The sequence below is a fragment of the Canis lupus genome, chromosome 1, assembly GCF_003254725.2.
Source record: "Canis lupus dingo isolate Sandy chromosome 1, ASM325472v2, whole genome shotgun sequence".
NCBI lineage: Eukaryota > Metazoa > Chordata > Mammalia > Carnivora > Canidae > Canis > Canis lupus.
This window is the reverse complement of record NC_064243.1, coordinates 99,332,338-99,348,405: the sequence shown is the minus strand read 5'-3', so window position 1 is coordinate 99,348,405 and position 16,068 is coordinate 99,332,338. Positions and strand designations below refer to the sequence as shown.

General features: G+C 37.3%; 1 protein-coding gene across 12 annotated transcripts in view; it reads right to left on the bottom strand.

The window, feature by feature from the left end:
* Positions 1 to 2,031: 2,031 nt before the first annotated feature.
* ZNF484 (zinc finger protein 484) overlaps positions 2,032 to 16,068 on the bottom strand; it is a 44,552-nt gene continuing 30,515 nt past the window's right edge. For 11 of the 12 annotated variants that reach the window (XM_049093299.1, XM_025423691.3, XM_025423689.3 and 8 more), the window contains one exon: positions 2,032 to 13,616. In XM_049093299.1, coding sequence (XP_048949256.1) covers positions 11,308 to 13,616 — 2,309 coding nt within the window. In that variant the 3' untranslated portion in view covers positions 2,032 to 11,307. Of the gene's footprint in view, positions 13,617 to 14,750; positions 14,928 to 16,068 lie in introns of all 12 variants that reach the window. The other variant, XM_035699057.2, reaches the window with a different exon arrangement.

Here is a 16,068-nt window from a genome sequence, read left to right as displayed (position 1 = left end):
TCCTCAACTGCTATCTACCTATTTTTAAATGTCACTGACAGAAGAAAGGAAGAACTCACTGAGGGTTCCAGCAGTGACAAAGTAGAATGAGTAGATTTAGAGAAAAGGATACTTCACATGATTTCCATATGGAAATGACTGGAACACTATTAAAATATTTTCAAGTCCCATTACCTTTGTATCACAGTAAATTACTTAACTAACCTGAACCCCTATACTCTCATTTGATGAATAACTATTCTCATAGAATTGTGAGGATTAAGACTACAGATCCGTGGCATAACAGAAGTGTTCAATAAATACAGAATCTGTATTAAATGTTATAACTGTGAAAGAAGAGTTTGGCAACTAAAAGAATTAGGAAATATATTTTAAACCCATCCCTCATATAAACTTCTACTAAGTAGCAATACTTTTTCACAATCCAATCTTTGTCTCATTCTCATTTTTTGCTTATTCAGCTTTGATTATCTGAGCTATCACTATAACTTTTGAATCAATCTCCAACTCTGGTCCAATCCAACATCCTGCTTGTACTATGCCTGCACTCAAATCACTGAACATAACTGAAAAAGCACATATAGTGAAGAGAAGTAGCTACATTTTCAATATAACAAAACAAATCTTAACTGCAGCCTCAGAAATGACTGACCATTTTCACTGCATTCTCTTGATTAATTTAGTCTAGTAGTGACATGGATTTAAGGTTTCCCAATGAAGAAGAGAGCCCAAAAGAGACAAAACGTGTTCTGGGATCTTACTGTGTTGGAGAAGTTAGTTTCCAGATGTTCCAGATGATGGAGAATGAGAATAGTCAAAACATGATGGTGAAAAATGGTTATTAAGGACAACTGGGTGGTTTAATTGGTTAAGCATTTGACTCTGGATTTCCGCTCAGGTCCTAATCCTATGGGTCATGAGATCAAGCCTAGAGTTGGGTTCCATGCTCAGCAGGGAGTCTCCTTGAAGATTTTCTCCCTCTTGCCCCTCTCCCCATTCACACATACACATTCTCAAATATATGTTTGAAAAAATTACTACTTTACACCATATACAGGATTAAACTGCAGATGGACTAAAAATTCACCATAAATAAAATATTTCAAGCTTTTTGATATAAAGATCTGTATCAAAATCCCTATTTAAAAAATGGTAAAAGGGGGATCCCTGGGTGGCGCAGTGGTTTGGTGCCTGCCTTTGGCCCAGGGCGCGATCCTGGAGACCCGGGATCGAATCCCACATCGGGCTTCCGGTGCATGGAGCCTGCTTCTCCCTCTGCCTATGTCTCTGCCTCTCTCTTTCTCTCTCTGTGACTATCATAAATAAATAAAAATTTTTAAAAAATGGTAAAAGGATATCCACTAGTACTACTGCTATTCAAATTATACTGAAGTTTCAACATAAGTTAAGAAAATTTGGGGCACCTGGGTGGCTGTGTTGAGCATCTGCCTTTGGCTCAGGTCGTGATCACAGGGTCCTGGAATCAAATCCCACATCAGGCTCCTCACAGGCAGCCTACTTCTCCCTCTGCCTCTCTCTGTGTGTCTCTCAAGAATAAATAAATAAAATCTTTAAAAAATAAAGTATTTGTTGTTGCTATTAGCAAAATAATTATATTTAAGTAATTTCTTACCATACCTATTTTATTAGTAAAGAGTGAATTAATCAAGTACTTTTCAGTAAATATTTTAAAACATATTTCCTCTTTTAACTTAGTCACTCATTGATATTCCATTACTCTTGAATTTTAGAATTAAATAACTTTATATACTGCAAAACTCATTCTATATGCTTTTATTTATATTTGCATCATAAGTGATGAGTCAATTATTTTTGCATTTACTATGATGGTTTTATAGTGATGGTATATTTTTAAATTTCAATGAAAACAATGAGAAATATAAAATATATTGGGAATTATAAAAATATATTGAGAAATGCTATCTCTAGGATTTGGAGTAATTTGAATTGATAAAATTATCTGGTCTCTAAACATGTACTAAAATGAGATTATGAATCCATCTCTTCATGTTGCCTTTTAAAAATCAACTTTATTGATATAATTTACATACAATAAACTGCATCCATTTAGTGTTCAATGCATTTGATAATTGTATACATCTATGAAACCACTAACACAATAAAAATACAGAACATTTTCATCACCCCTAAAACATTTCTTGTACACCTTTAAAGGCCAACCTTCCCTGCCCCCAGCACCAGGCAACCACCAATCTTTGTGTCACTGAGTTTGCATTTCACTTCACTATTTGTGTCACTTCCCTATTAGTTTCCAAAATTTCATATAAATGCAATTATTTAGTGTGTGATACTCATTTATGACTCGCTTTTTATTCAAAATGACTTTGAAATTCATCTGTGTTGTTGCATATGTCAGTAGTCACTGCTCTTTATTGCTGAAGAGCACGACAGTAGTCATTTATGGATAGACCATATTTTAGACATTTATTCACTTGATGGACATGAGGTCTATTTTCAGTTTGAGACTATTATGAATAAAACTATCAACAAGCATGTACAAATCCATATGGACATAAGTTTTCATTTCTCTTGGGTTGAATATGGGAGTGGAATGGCTGGGTTGTATGGTAGCTGTGTATTTTAACTGTTCAAGAATTTGAAAACTGATTTCCAAAGTGTATGTGTTATTTCAAATTTCCACTTGCTGCAAAGGATTTCCAGTTGCTCCACATCTTCCAACACTTGTTGCTGCCAATCATTTTAATTTTAGTCTTTTTAATGAATGCATAGAGGTATCATTGTATTTTAATTAGCATTTCTTTGATGGCTAATGTTGAAAATCCTTTTTCCTTCTTGGCCATGTCACATCTTTCACGAACAATTTGTCTGAGTTTGTTACCATTTTTTATTGGATTACTTGCCTTCTTACAATTTGGTTGTAAATTTGTATTTTCAGAATACAAATCTTTTGTCAGATATCTACTGCAAATATTCTCTCCCATTCTGTATCTTACCTTTTCATTTTCTTAGCAGTGCCAAGAGTTTTTAATTTTGAAAAGCCAAATTTAACTTTTTTTTTTTTTTTTTTTTACTTCATTATTTGACCTATTTAAGAAATCTCTTCCTATGGTTCTGGTACATTTTAAATGATTGCTCTGTAATGATATTTACAATTTATCTTATAGCTATCAATCTTTTTAATTTCCTATTCAATTTTGGTCAACTCTGTCTTGCCGTAAAATCATTCATTCTAGGTAGTATTCTTTTTGATCCTATTAATTGATCCAATATCACTTGTGGTTCTTCTTACTCATTACAAATCTTATGTAAATTTTCTATCTCTCTACCTTACTTTAAGTTCATGTGGAGTATCTACTGGGGTTTTTAAATATTTTTCTACTGTAAAAGAGAAAAGATGGATTACTTTACAGAGAACGACAAATATATGATTTCACTCACATATGGAATTTAAGAAACAAAACAGATGAACATAAGGGAAGAAAAGAGACAGAAGTGAACTATAAAAGACTCTTAACTATAGAACAAATTGAGAGTTGAGGAGGGATGTGGGTAGAGGATGGGATAAATGGGTGATGGGCATTAAGGAGGGCACTTGTTCTGTTGAGCACTGGGTGTATAAGTGATGAATCACTAAATTCTACCCCTGAAACCAATATTGCATTATATGTTAACGAACTATAAATAAAAATTTGGGGAAAAAAAGATGGATTACTTTACACATCTTGATGCCTGAATAAATTTAGGCATGCTTTCAGATACAAGATAAACTTAGAATACAATGGCTTATACAAAACCTTTTATTTCGATCACCAAGCAAAAGTCTGGAGGTAACTTGCTATTAGTGTTGACTAAATACTGTCATGACCAGTGTTTCTTTCTCCTACAGTTGAGAAGGTTCCCACTCTCCCAGGCATCATGTGCAAGGCAGGAAGAAGGGTAAATTGATAGCATCAGTTAAAACTACCCCTTTTCTTAGGAAAGCAAAGGTTTTCCCAGAATGCATCTACCAGTGTTTTGATTGTCCTGACCTGAGTCAGTCACCTGGCCACTACCAACTTCAAAAGATGCTAACAAAGTAGTGAGGGAGAAGCACTGGACTTGCTCTGTAAACCAACATGTCTACAATTGTGAAAGTGGCTATCCATGCCCAAGGGAAAAAAAAAATTACTTTCCCAAAAGATATACAACATACACCAAAAAAGACATTTAAAAATGTTATTCCATGAGGTTAACTCAAACTAGAAATTCAGAAACTGTAAAAAAAAAAAACACATTTAAACATGTAAAAAATAAAATTATGTGAATGGGAAAATATATACAAAGTTAAGAGTCAAGCAATAGTTTTCTTAAAGGACTTATTACCTTTAGCATAAAAAAATAAACCTGTCGCAAATTGACAACAATCCAAAAAGAAAGATGGTTTATAACGTTTATAAAGGCAACTTAGCTAATTAAATGGCCAAGAAACATTTAAAGAGGTATATTAGTATGTAAATTAAAGTAAGTTATCACTTTGAAATCAGAAAACTTCTCAGAGTTAGAGTAACCATTGTTTTTAGTAGAGGGGAAGGGTGGCTTTATATACTGATGTTGGGAAATATGAAATGCTACTCTTATTTATTCCATAGACATCTGACAATTTCTATCAAAATAAGAAAACACAATTCAATCCATCAGTCTGCCAGAAGTAGCTTACAGAAAGAGGAAAAGCTCCAATAGGTAATGGCATGGTTATGACTGCCTATTAGCCCATTACACTATCCCACCTCTTGAGGGTGGTTATGGACCATTTTCTCTAATGACAAAAATGTGAACAGTGGCAGAGAGGGCTGAACAAACTATGACCTGTCCACACCACAGACTTTTTTTCAGCTAGTTAAGTTATTCTTGAGTGCAAAAGATGCAAAACCGTGTAATATAACTCCAGCTTAAGACAATGAAATCACACTCATGTGCGCACATATATTATTAATGATTAAGTAAAAAGAAAACTATGAAGTTGACTACCACTGCTTATTTAGTGACAGACTGTTGGTGCCTGGAGTTGCTATAACTGGACAAAGTGCAGGATTCAAGAGATAAAATATAAGTCATACTTACATGTGTGTTTCAATGTTATTTAATTAAAAGAAAGGTTTTTGTGGGCATTTCTGTCAGTGAGTTGGCACTGCCCTCTGTTGGGTGGGGGCTCCTATCCTGGGTACTGTCCTTTCCTACCTCTACGTTACTTCTACCATGTTGGGGGTCCAGTCCTCACAAGGGAGGGAAAAGGCCTTTTCAGCCTGTACCTTGCTGCTATGGCAGTGCCATGTTTACCCATGCACAGCCCATCTCATCTCATTCACATGCTGGCCTCAGTCCGCTACAGTGTTTCAGTCCCATGCTGAAACTGTCATCTGCATTTTGGGAAATAAGGACAGCATAAAGGCCTTGAAAGTGGTGGAAGAAAAGGTAGAAGCCTTCAAATTTCATTTCCCTTGAATTGTAATATTTTTCTAAATAATAGAAAATTAGGGGATCCCTGGGTGGCTCGTTAGTTTATCACCTGCCTTTGGCCCAGGGCACGATCCTGGAGCCCTGGATCGAGTCCCGCGTCGGGCTCCTGGCATGAAGCCTGCTTCTCCCTCCTCCTGTGTCTCTGCCTCTCTCTCTCTGTCTATCATGAATAAATAAATCTTTAAAAAAAATAGAAAATTAGCTGTCTTACTCATAGAATCTGGTTGCTTTTTGCCAATATTGCTGATAAACAAATGGAGCAAAATGTTAACAGATGAATTTGGGTAAAGGGTTACTATGTAATTTTTCTGCCCTTCCTATTATCGAAACACTGTTCTATATGTTTGAAACCATTCCTAAATAAAAAGTTAAGAAAAAAAAAAAAAGAAAGGCAATTATTGGGCTGGCCTATTATCCCAACTGGTTTAAGACATGGACATGAAACTTAACCAATGAACAAAATGAAATTTATTCCTTATAAAATGCTTCTATGGGAAAAGCTCTTCCAGTTTCCTCCTGATATTAATTTTATGGCATTTTAAGAAAATGATGTATCCTCATAAAAGTTATTCTCCTCCATTTTTATGATGTCTGGTAAGATATAAACTGTACACAAAGACTTTTTAAAATACAACTCGGGGCACCTGGATGGCTCAGCTGGTTAAGCATCTGCCTTCAGCACAGGTCACGATCCCAGGGTCTCTGGGATCGAGCCCTACATCAGGCTCCCTGCTTAGCGAGGAGCCTGCTTCTCCCTCTCCCTCTGCTGCTCTCTCTCAAATAAAACAAAAACTCTCTTAAAAAAATAAAGAAATAAAATACAACAACTCTGTCAAAGGAGTAACTTGTTCAAACTCAGAGAAGTGTTTATCATTTTCAGGAAATACAATTTCACTCATGCAAATACTGAAAATTGATTTCTGAATGAAGCTATTTCCACATGAAATACATTTGCAACAGAGATTTTGTAACTTCCATGTGGTTCTCCAGTAATTGCTTTTATAGGTTTCTCTCTCTAAAATGAGTTTCTGAGGAAAAATCAACTTCTGATCTGTTATTTCTCTCATATAGGAATTTGCTCTTCAAAAAGTTAACTTTTCACTTTAAGGATGATTTTTTAGTTATTGTATACATAAGTTTTCTTTCCAGCATGAATTCTCTGCTATTCTCTGTAATGATGTAATGATTTGTAAATGAAGCCCTACTCACATTTAGTAAGACAGAAAATTACTCTCTCCTATGAATTATCTGATGCATGATTAAATGTTGGGTTGAATGAGTTTTCTTACTTTTTTTTAACTCACAGAATGAAAGGTTTTAAAAATTACTTTTTAATTTAAAAATTTAGATTATAAAATTGTTTTTAAAAAGCTTTGCTATAAATATAAATGAACTGTATTATAGTAGTGGCATAAAAAGATATGTCTATTTCACACTACTCTCCCTGGTAAGGTCCTTACTGCACATGCCTTCAATTTTTACCAACCTTGGAATTCCATCTAAGTAAGATTTAGCTCTCCCATTTAACACCTAACTGTCCATCATCCATTCCCAAATCAATTCCCAGTCCCTCTTCAAATATGTGGAGGCCAGTAAAAGGAAGTCTTCCTTTCTCCTAGATGTTACTACCCTGTTGACAAAAGGTAATGTTTCTTCTTTTTTCAGCTCAATAATGTAGAACTGTATTTTTTTAAATGTGCCTGGGGAGGTGCCTAGGTGGCTCAGTTGGCTGAGTGTCTGAGTCTCTGCCTGCAACTCATGTCATGATCTCAGGGTCCTGGGATCGAGTCCTGCTCAGTGGGGAGGCTACTTCTCCCTCTCCCTCTGCTGCTCCTTCTGTTTGTGCTCTCTCTCAAAATAAATAAATAAGGGACCCCTGGTGGCTCAGTGGTTGAGCATCTGTCTTTGGCTCAGGGAGTGATTTTGCGGTCCCAGGATGGAATCCCGCATTGGGATCCCCAATGGTGCGCTCTGCCTACATCTCTGCCTCTCTTTCTCTGTGTCTCTCATGAACAAATAAATAAAATCTTAAAAAAAAAAAAAAATTTTTTTTTTTTTAAAGTAAGTAACGGGATCCCTGGGTGGCGCAGCGGTTTGGCGCCTGCCTTTGGCCCAGGGCGCGATCCCGGAGACCCGGGATTGAGTCCCACATCGGGTTCCCGGTGCATGGAGCCTGCTTCTCCCTCTGCCTGTGTCTCTGCCTCTCTCTCTCTCTCTCTGTGTGACTATCATAAATAAATAAAAATTAAGAAAAAAAATTAAAAAAAAAATTAAGTAACGTGTCTGGGAATAAAAAGGTTGAGAATCACTATCTCAATAATCCTTTTAATTAATCTTTGAAATCCTTATTCTCAAACCCCTGGGCTGTTAGACCAGTTTTCATTAACTTCACTTCCTATTTACCATCCAAAGGGGGAAAAAAACATACTATTAAAAAAGAAACACAAGAGTCTCTTAGTCAATCTCTTTTTGCTAAAGTCTGGCAACTACCATAATAAAATTTGACACTACCAAAAAAAGGTAATTTCCCCTTATGTATCAAAGTTCACAAAATCTGAAACAAACAGTAAATGTCTTAACTTTTACCACCAAAAGAAATGGGAATAGTGTCACAAATCAGAACACTTTCATTTTTTAGTTTGGAAAGTTTTGGTAATTAAAACTAAAAATGGTGGAAGAAAATATTAAATATATTTAATTTTGTGATGGCACTGAGAGCTACCAAGAAGTAAGAAACTACAGGAATAAGATTAAAGATAAGACATAACCTCTGGGGATGCCTGGGTGGCTCAATGGTTGAGCATCTGCCTTCGGCTCAGGGCATGATACTGGGGTCCTGAGATCAAGTCCTGCATCGGGCTCCCTGCAGGGAGTCTGCTTCTCCCTTTGCCTCTGTCTCTAGCTCTGTCTCTCATGAATAAATAAAATCTTAAAAAAAAAAAAAAAAAGACAGACCTCTGGAATTTAGGGCTATTTATTAAAAAGAGGTGTTTGCAGGGATGCCTGGGTGACTTGGTTAAATGTCTGCTTTTGGTTCAGGCCGTGGTCCCAGGGTCCCTGGATCGAGCCCCGAGTTGGGCTCTCTGCTAAGCGGGGAATCTGCTTCTCTTTCTCCCGGTCTGCTGCTTGGCCTACTTGTACTCTCTCTGCCTCTCTCTTTCTCTCTCTCTCTGTCAAATAAATAAATATGATCTTCAAAAAAAAAAAAGTGTGCTCATTTTTAAAGCAAATACTGGGCAAGAAAGGTTAAAGTTTTTGACAAGCTTATGGGGCCTCTTAGACAAATTAAGTTCCTTCCCAGAATGAGATATCTGGCAAAGTCCACGTCTCTAGGGTATCCCCTAGAAATAAGAGTGAAAAACACCAGACAAGCCATCATGGAGACTGGAGCCCAGTTTTACACACTGTCACTACAAGACTGGAGAAAAACAAGCAGGGGTGCTCATGCTCTCACCTAGCCACCTGTTAAGAGTGAAAAGCAAATCTCTGGAAGAAGATATCAACCAGACCATCTCAGTATCTCTACAATTGTTAGTTTATAGTATCTGGTCATTGATTTAAAATCATCAGGTATAAGAGAAGATAAGCATCACTAAATCTGAAATAACTAATGGAGAAAAGTTAATGGGGATGTAAATAATAGGGTTATTTCTAGACAAGCAGAGCAAGGTAATGAAGCTGAAGAATACATAGATAATATCAAGAAATTTCCAAAAATGTGAAGAAAAAAAAAACTTACTAAACTAAGGATTTAAAAAACACTCCAAACCCCAAACAAATACATAGAAAATCATACCTAGGCATTTCAATGTGTGATTTTTGGCAGCCTAAGACATGAATTTTTTTAAAAGATTTTGTTTATTCATGAGAGACACAGAGAGAGGCAGAGACGAAGGCAGAGGGAGAAGCAGGCTGCCTGCAGGACCCCAGGATCACGACCTGAGCCAAAGGCAGATGCTCAACCACTGAGCCATCCAGGTGCCTGATAAGACTAAATTTTGAAGGAGCTAGAGAAAAGGGGGTAAAAGCACATTACCTTCAAAGGTAATTACATTGAAAGCTTATTTTCCAACAAAACAGTGAAACACAGACTTTAACAAAATATATTCAAGATACTAACAGAAAAGAACTGTGTGCTTAGGATCTTATATTGAGTAAAAATATCTTTCAAAAATGAAAGCAAAATAAAGACATCTTCCAAAGAACAAAATTTGTCACTAGGAAGCACACACTAAAAAAAAAATTGCTAACGGGTCTTCTTCAGTCAGTAGAAAAAAAAAATATTCTAGAATGAAACTTGAAGGAAAAGAAGGAATAAAAAAGTAATAAAAAGGGTAAGTATGAGGATTAATCTAGATGAATATCGACTCTGAGACAATAACCACGACATCAACTACATAAAAATCCAAATGCATAACATTAACACCATGTAACTCAAGAGGGAAATAAAGGAGCTACTTTAGTAGCTGCTCACCTCGTCCAGAGAGTGATATGGGTACTAATTTATATCAGCCTTCAATAAGTGAAGTATACATACGGTATTAACTTCTGATGTAGTAAATCTTAAGGCAAAAAATTATCAGTATCAATAAAAATGGACATTTCATGATGATTAGGGTTCAAGTAACCAGGAAGAGTTCTAAATTTGAATGTATGTAAAAACAAAGACTCAAAATATAGAAAACTAAAAAGGAGAGACAATTTCATGAATATTCTGGAAGATAAAACACTTCTTTTAGAATCTGATGGAATAAATCTGTAAGAATAGAAAGAGGGTTCAAAACACAGTAAGATTAATTTGTAGAGTCTGAGAGGGGACAGGAAGAGTACTCTTCCAAATGTGCAATTCTGTCTTCTAAGAAGACAAACTCAAAGGCAAACAGTAGTGTCCAAAGATAATGTAGCATGTGATGACTATGTAGAGAATGTATTAACAAAATTAGAAGGAAAGAATTCTAGGTTTTGAAACCCATTTTCTTAATTTGTCTCTTTTCCAAACAGAAATCAGTAAAAATTACAGATTTCTGTGGATGAGGCTAAGACTTTTATATCTGTGACCCAAGGCTTAGTCGCATGGTCTCAGGGCCAGTTCTAAGGTAACAAATAAATAGTCTGTAGAGCTGCTGCTTACCTCATTGGTCACTTTGGGGATGGATATAAGCTGGCAGAACTTTATGCCTCTTAGGTGTGAGTTACCTGTGCCATGGCAGGGAATTATTAAGTAAGGAAACATACTGGATAACTAAAGAGGCCTGTTAATGTTCAAGTAAGCCTGTGGTTCTAATTTGCCAATCTCAAAGTCAAATAAAAAAAAATGTTTATCCGAATTTCTACACACTGATACTGTAAAAAATAAATAATAGTGACTTCCTGAAGGAAAAAAGGAGGTCCTTCCTTTGTGTCTTTTATGTCAATTTTCACAAAAACTTCTGATTTCTCTTAGTTACAGGCTTGAATTGTCTATACTTTTGCCCTCATTTCAGCATCCTTAGACAATGAAAAATTTTCTTAGCACTCTACTCATTAAGAAATTACTTTGGTCAATAGGGAATACAGCCCTGAATTTATAAAGCTTTTTATCCATAACATGAAACAAAGTCTACCAAGTCCTCTGCTGGCATATTTACTATTATTTGCAGGAGTCCAGTAATTAACTATGGCCCAAACACATTGTTTAAGCACTTTCTTCAGTGTCTTCCTCCATACATGTAATTAGACACCAGTTCTGTGATCCAGACATTCACGCTTCTGACCAGAGATATGGTGGCTTGGTCACCTCCTGCTTCATAGTGAAGCAGTAGCCTCTCACTACTTTGTATCCCCACACCATGACTGCGGCACCGAGCACTCTACTTCCCCAGAATCAGATTTCTGACATACACTGAGCTGTGGCCTCCAGTGTAAGGTTTTCCTAAAGTCATTGCCTTTATAGGGTTTCTGTCTGGCATGAATTTTCTGGTGTTTAATAAGATTTGATCTGATGGTGAAGGCTTTTCCACACTCAGCACATATAAATGGTTTCTCTCCAGTGTGAATTCGATGATGTTCATGAAGTTGTGACTTCTTAATGAAGGCCTTCCCACAGTCACTGCATTCATAGGGTTTCTCTCCAGTATGAATTCTTCGATGCCTATTTAAGTGTGATTTCTGGATAAAGGATTTCCCACATTCTGTACAAATATAGGGCTTCTCTCCTGTATGAATTCTCTGATGCATAATTAGCGTTGATTTCCTTGCAAAGGCTTTCCCACATTCGCTGCACTCATAGTGTCTCTCTCCGGTATGAGACTGCTGATGTATATGGAGACCTGACTTCCGAGTAAAGGCTTTTCCACAGTCACTACATTTATAGGGTTTCTCCCCAGTATGAATTTTCTGGTGTGTAAAGAGATTCGATCTGTCAGTGAAGGCCTTTCCACACTCTGCACATCTGTAGGGTTTCTCTCCTGTGTGAATTTGCTGATGCACATGGAGTTGTGACTTCTTTGTGAAGGATTTCCCACAGTCACTGCACTCATAGGGTTTCTCTCCAGTATGAATTCTCTCATGGGTAATAAAGTGTGACTTGTGGAAGAAGGCTTTCCCACACTCAGTACATACATAGGGCTTTTCTCCTCTGTGAATTCTCTGATGCATACTTAGTGTTGACTTCTGGATGAAGGCTTTCCCACATTCACTGCATTCATAATGTCTCTCTCCAGTGTGGCATTTCTGATGTATCCTGAGCCGTGACTTCCAGGTGAATGATTTTCCGCAATCACTGCATTTATAGGGTTTCTCTCCAGTATGAATTTTTTGGTGTTTAATTAGATTTGACCTGTCAGTAAAGGCCTTTGCACATTCAGTACATATATAAGGTCTCTCTCCAGTATGAATTTTCTGGTGTATAATGAGATTTGTCTTGTGAGTGAAGACCTTCCCACATTCTGTACATATAAAGGGATTCTCTCCTGTGTGAATTCGCTGATGCACATGGAGTTGTGACTTCTTTATAAAGGATTTTCCACAGTCACTGCACTTGTAAGGTTTCTCTCCAGTATGAATTCTCTCATGTGTAATAAAATGTGACTTCCGGATAAAGGCTTTCCCACATTCAGTACACACATACGGTTTTTCTCCTGTGTGAATTTTCTGATGCATACTCAGAGTTGATTTCCTTGTGAAGGCTTTTCCACATTCAGTACATTCAAAGTGTTTCTCTCCAGTATGGATTTTTTTATGTACATTGAGATTTGAATTCTGAGAGACATTTTCCCCACATTCGCTGTATTCATAGGGTTTTTCTCCAATATGAATTCCCTGGCATCTGAACAGATCTGACTTCTGGATAAAGGCTTTTCCATATTCACTGCATTTACAGTGATTCTCCTCAGTGTGAGTTTTCTCAGGATTTGACTTGAGGGAAAAGTCCTTTTCATATTCAGTGCATGTGCAGGGTTTCCCTCCTACAGAAGCCTTTTGAGCAACAGCAAGTTGGAGCTTCTGACTGAAGACTGTCTCACATTTGCTGCATTGATGCTGTTTCTCTTCAGTATAAATACTCTGGCATGCAAAGAGGTGTGACTTCCTGGTGAAAATTTTTACATAATCAGAAAATAAACTGAGATTCTCCCCAGTACGAATTTTTTGATGTTGAATGAGAGCTTGCTCATGACTCAGAAGTTTCTTACACTGGTTATATTCACAAGCATGTGCTTCTGTATGAGAATCCATATGAGTAAAAATATTACCACATCCAATAATCTTATCAAGATTTTCTGCTGCATTGTTTCTATAATCACATAAGCTTACAATAGGCTTCAAACTCCTTCCAAATGAGTCATAGTTCTGGAGTTTTTTTCTCGCAGGAACAAGGTATGTGTTTACATGATCAATTTTCTGAGTGCTTTTATATTCACAGTCTCTCTCATTAAATAGTGTTCCCTTGTTGATAAACGTGACATGATCTGCACTTGTGTTCTGGTTTTCCTCACATCTCCTTATCTGTTTATCATCTTGCCACAATTCTTCTAAAATGGAATATGGGTCACCGCTTGTGAAAAGATTAATTCTCTCAAACTGGATGGAAACTTCTTCAGACATTCCATGCTGTGAAGTTTCAAAACCAATATCTCCATCTAAGAAAGAAGGAAAAAATAAAATGTACAATGAACAGTTAAGAGAACACAAAAGGCAGAATACATATAGTTAATTAAGGAATAGAGAGAACTGTAAGAGACTTTATATAACAAATATATGTAAAAACATGTATGAGTAGTAATAAATTCATATATAAAATATAGCAATAAAATGAATACTTATCTCACGTTTACTAAATAAGAAGCAGTAGCATTTAGATATGCCAGGCATTGCTCTAAGTTCTATAACTAATTCATTTAATCATCACAACCCCTGCTCTTCGTATCAGTACTGTCTGTATTTTACAGATGAGGAAACTAAGCCACAGAAGAGTCAGGTATTTGCCAAATACCAAATGTTTAGAGAAGATTTAAAGTAAAGCCGCATCAGCTCTATGTATGTAGCAGAACTACATAGTAAGCTGTCAGAGGAACAAAGTAACAAACTGTGTGGCTTAAAAGAAGTATGTGGAGCTTCTGGGTTGGTGAACACATGGATATTTGGAGACAGCAGCATGCCTGGAGAGGGCATGAAAGCTGGCCCTATGCATCTTTTCCATCTGGCTCTTCCTAAGTTTTTATCCTTTTTATAATACCTGGTGATCTAAAAGAGCTCATCATTCACCTGTCAGAGATTCCTGACTATCAGTGCATCCCATGGGGAAAATGCACCACCCCTGCACAATCAGACTCTTGTGTATACACTGTGCTCTCAGCAATGCCGTCCAGCCTGGCCTAGCGGTCCGATACCTTCTGCTCATGGACCAGCTATGAAAAGGGACAGAGCCCCAAAACAAGCTAGACAAGTCGCAGACAAACAGACCTGGCCAGTAACCAGAGAGAAAAACAAAGAGTCAAAAGTTAAAAAAGAGAGAGAGAGAGACAGCAAAAGTGAAGTCTCAAGGCCTCTTGGAGATCACTCCAGGAGTCATGAAAATATATGATTAGGCTTAACCCATGGGTTTCTACTGCTGAATTCCCAACACTAATAGGGAAGAAACCTTTCAGCATCTCTGAGCAAGGCTTTCCTAGTATGGGTTTATCGGACTGTTGAAACCTCCAAGCTCACTCTTAGGTAAGGTCAGAAGAACACACAGCAGGGTCTTGGGAAAAGAGGCTCTAAACAGTGTTAACCTTAAAAATAAAACTGTGGGGATGCCTAGGTGGCTCAGCGGTTAAACCTCTGCCTTTGGCTCAGGGCATGATCCCGCGGTCCCCGGATCGAGTTCCTCATGGGGCTCCCTGCATGGAGCCTGCTTCTCTCTCTGCCTCTGTCTCTGCCTCTCTCTTTCATGAATAAATAAATAAAATCTAAAAAAAAAAAAAAAAAAAAAGTATGTGAGTCTATATTCTTGTTATCTTTATTATTCTTAATCCTTCAACCACTAATTCATCTATTTTCGCTTCCTCATCAATCACTGTGTCCTAAATATCAATTGATTCATGTAGAGTAAAGCTATTTTTTTAAAGATGTATTTATTTGAGGGGATCCCTGGGTGGCTCAGCGGTTCAGTGCCTGCCTTTGGCCCAGGGTGTGATCCTGGAGGCTCGGGATCAAGTCCCGCGTCAGGCTCCCGGCGTGGAGCCTGCTTCTCCCTCTGCCTGTGTCTCTGCTTCTATCATGAATAAATAAATAAAATCTTTTAAAAAATAATAAATAAAAATATATTTGAGAAAGAGCACACATCTGTGAGTGGCGATGGGGGAAGTAACAAAGGTGGAGGGAGAGGAACAAGCTAACTCCACACCAAGTGCAGAGCCTGAAGCAGGGCTCAATCTAATGACCCCAGATCATGTCTTCAGCTGAAATCAAGAGTCAGTTGCTGAACCAACTGAGCCACCGAGCACCCCTAGAGTAAAACTATTATAGCTTCATTCATTCTGACTTAGCCAACTGACAAAAAATGTCTATGATTCAATCCTTTGTTCTAGTTTGGGGTGCAGAGATATATGTGCTCAACAGGAGGCATGTAACAAGAGAAAGGAATAGCTGCCTGATTCAGGGCCTGAAAGTCTTCCATCAGAACCTGTCCTCTCTCTTCAGCAGTATGAAGTTTGTAACCAAATTCATGGCTGCCCCTGAACAACAGCCTCATTTATGGTGAGGTGAAGCCAAGTAATTCAGTTCTTACCAGTCAAATGGGAGTAAAAATTATGTTTGTTGTGACAAAGCCCATGTCTTAAGGATATAGGCGTGTGTCCACAACCCTCTTCTCTTCCTGCTGACTGTATTCCAGACTGTGGCACCCAGCTCTGTGGCTGGTAATGTCATAAGCACAGTTTAGAAATCTATGGCCCCCAGACTAAATCCAGGCCTCCACCCAAAAGCTAGAAATGGATTTTACATTTTTGAATGGTTAAAAAAAAAATAAAAGAATTACATGACACATGAAAAATACATGAAATCCAAATTTCATATATTTAATAAATATATAATAAAGTTTTTATTGTT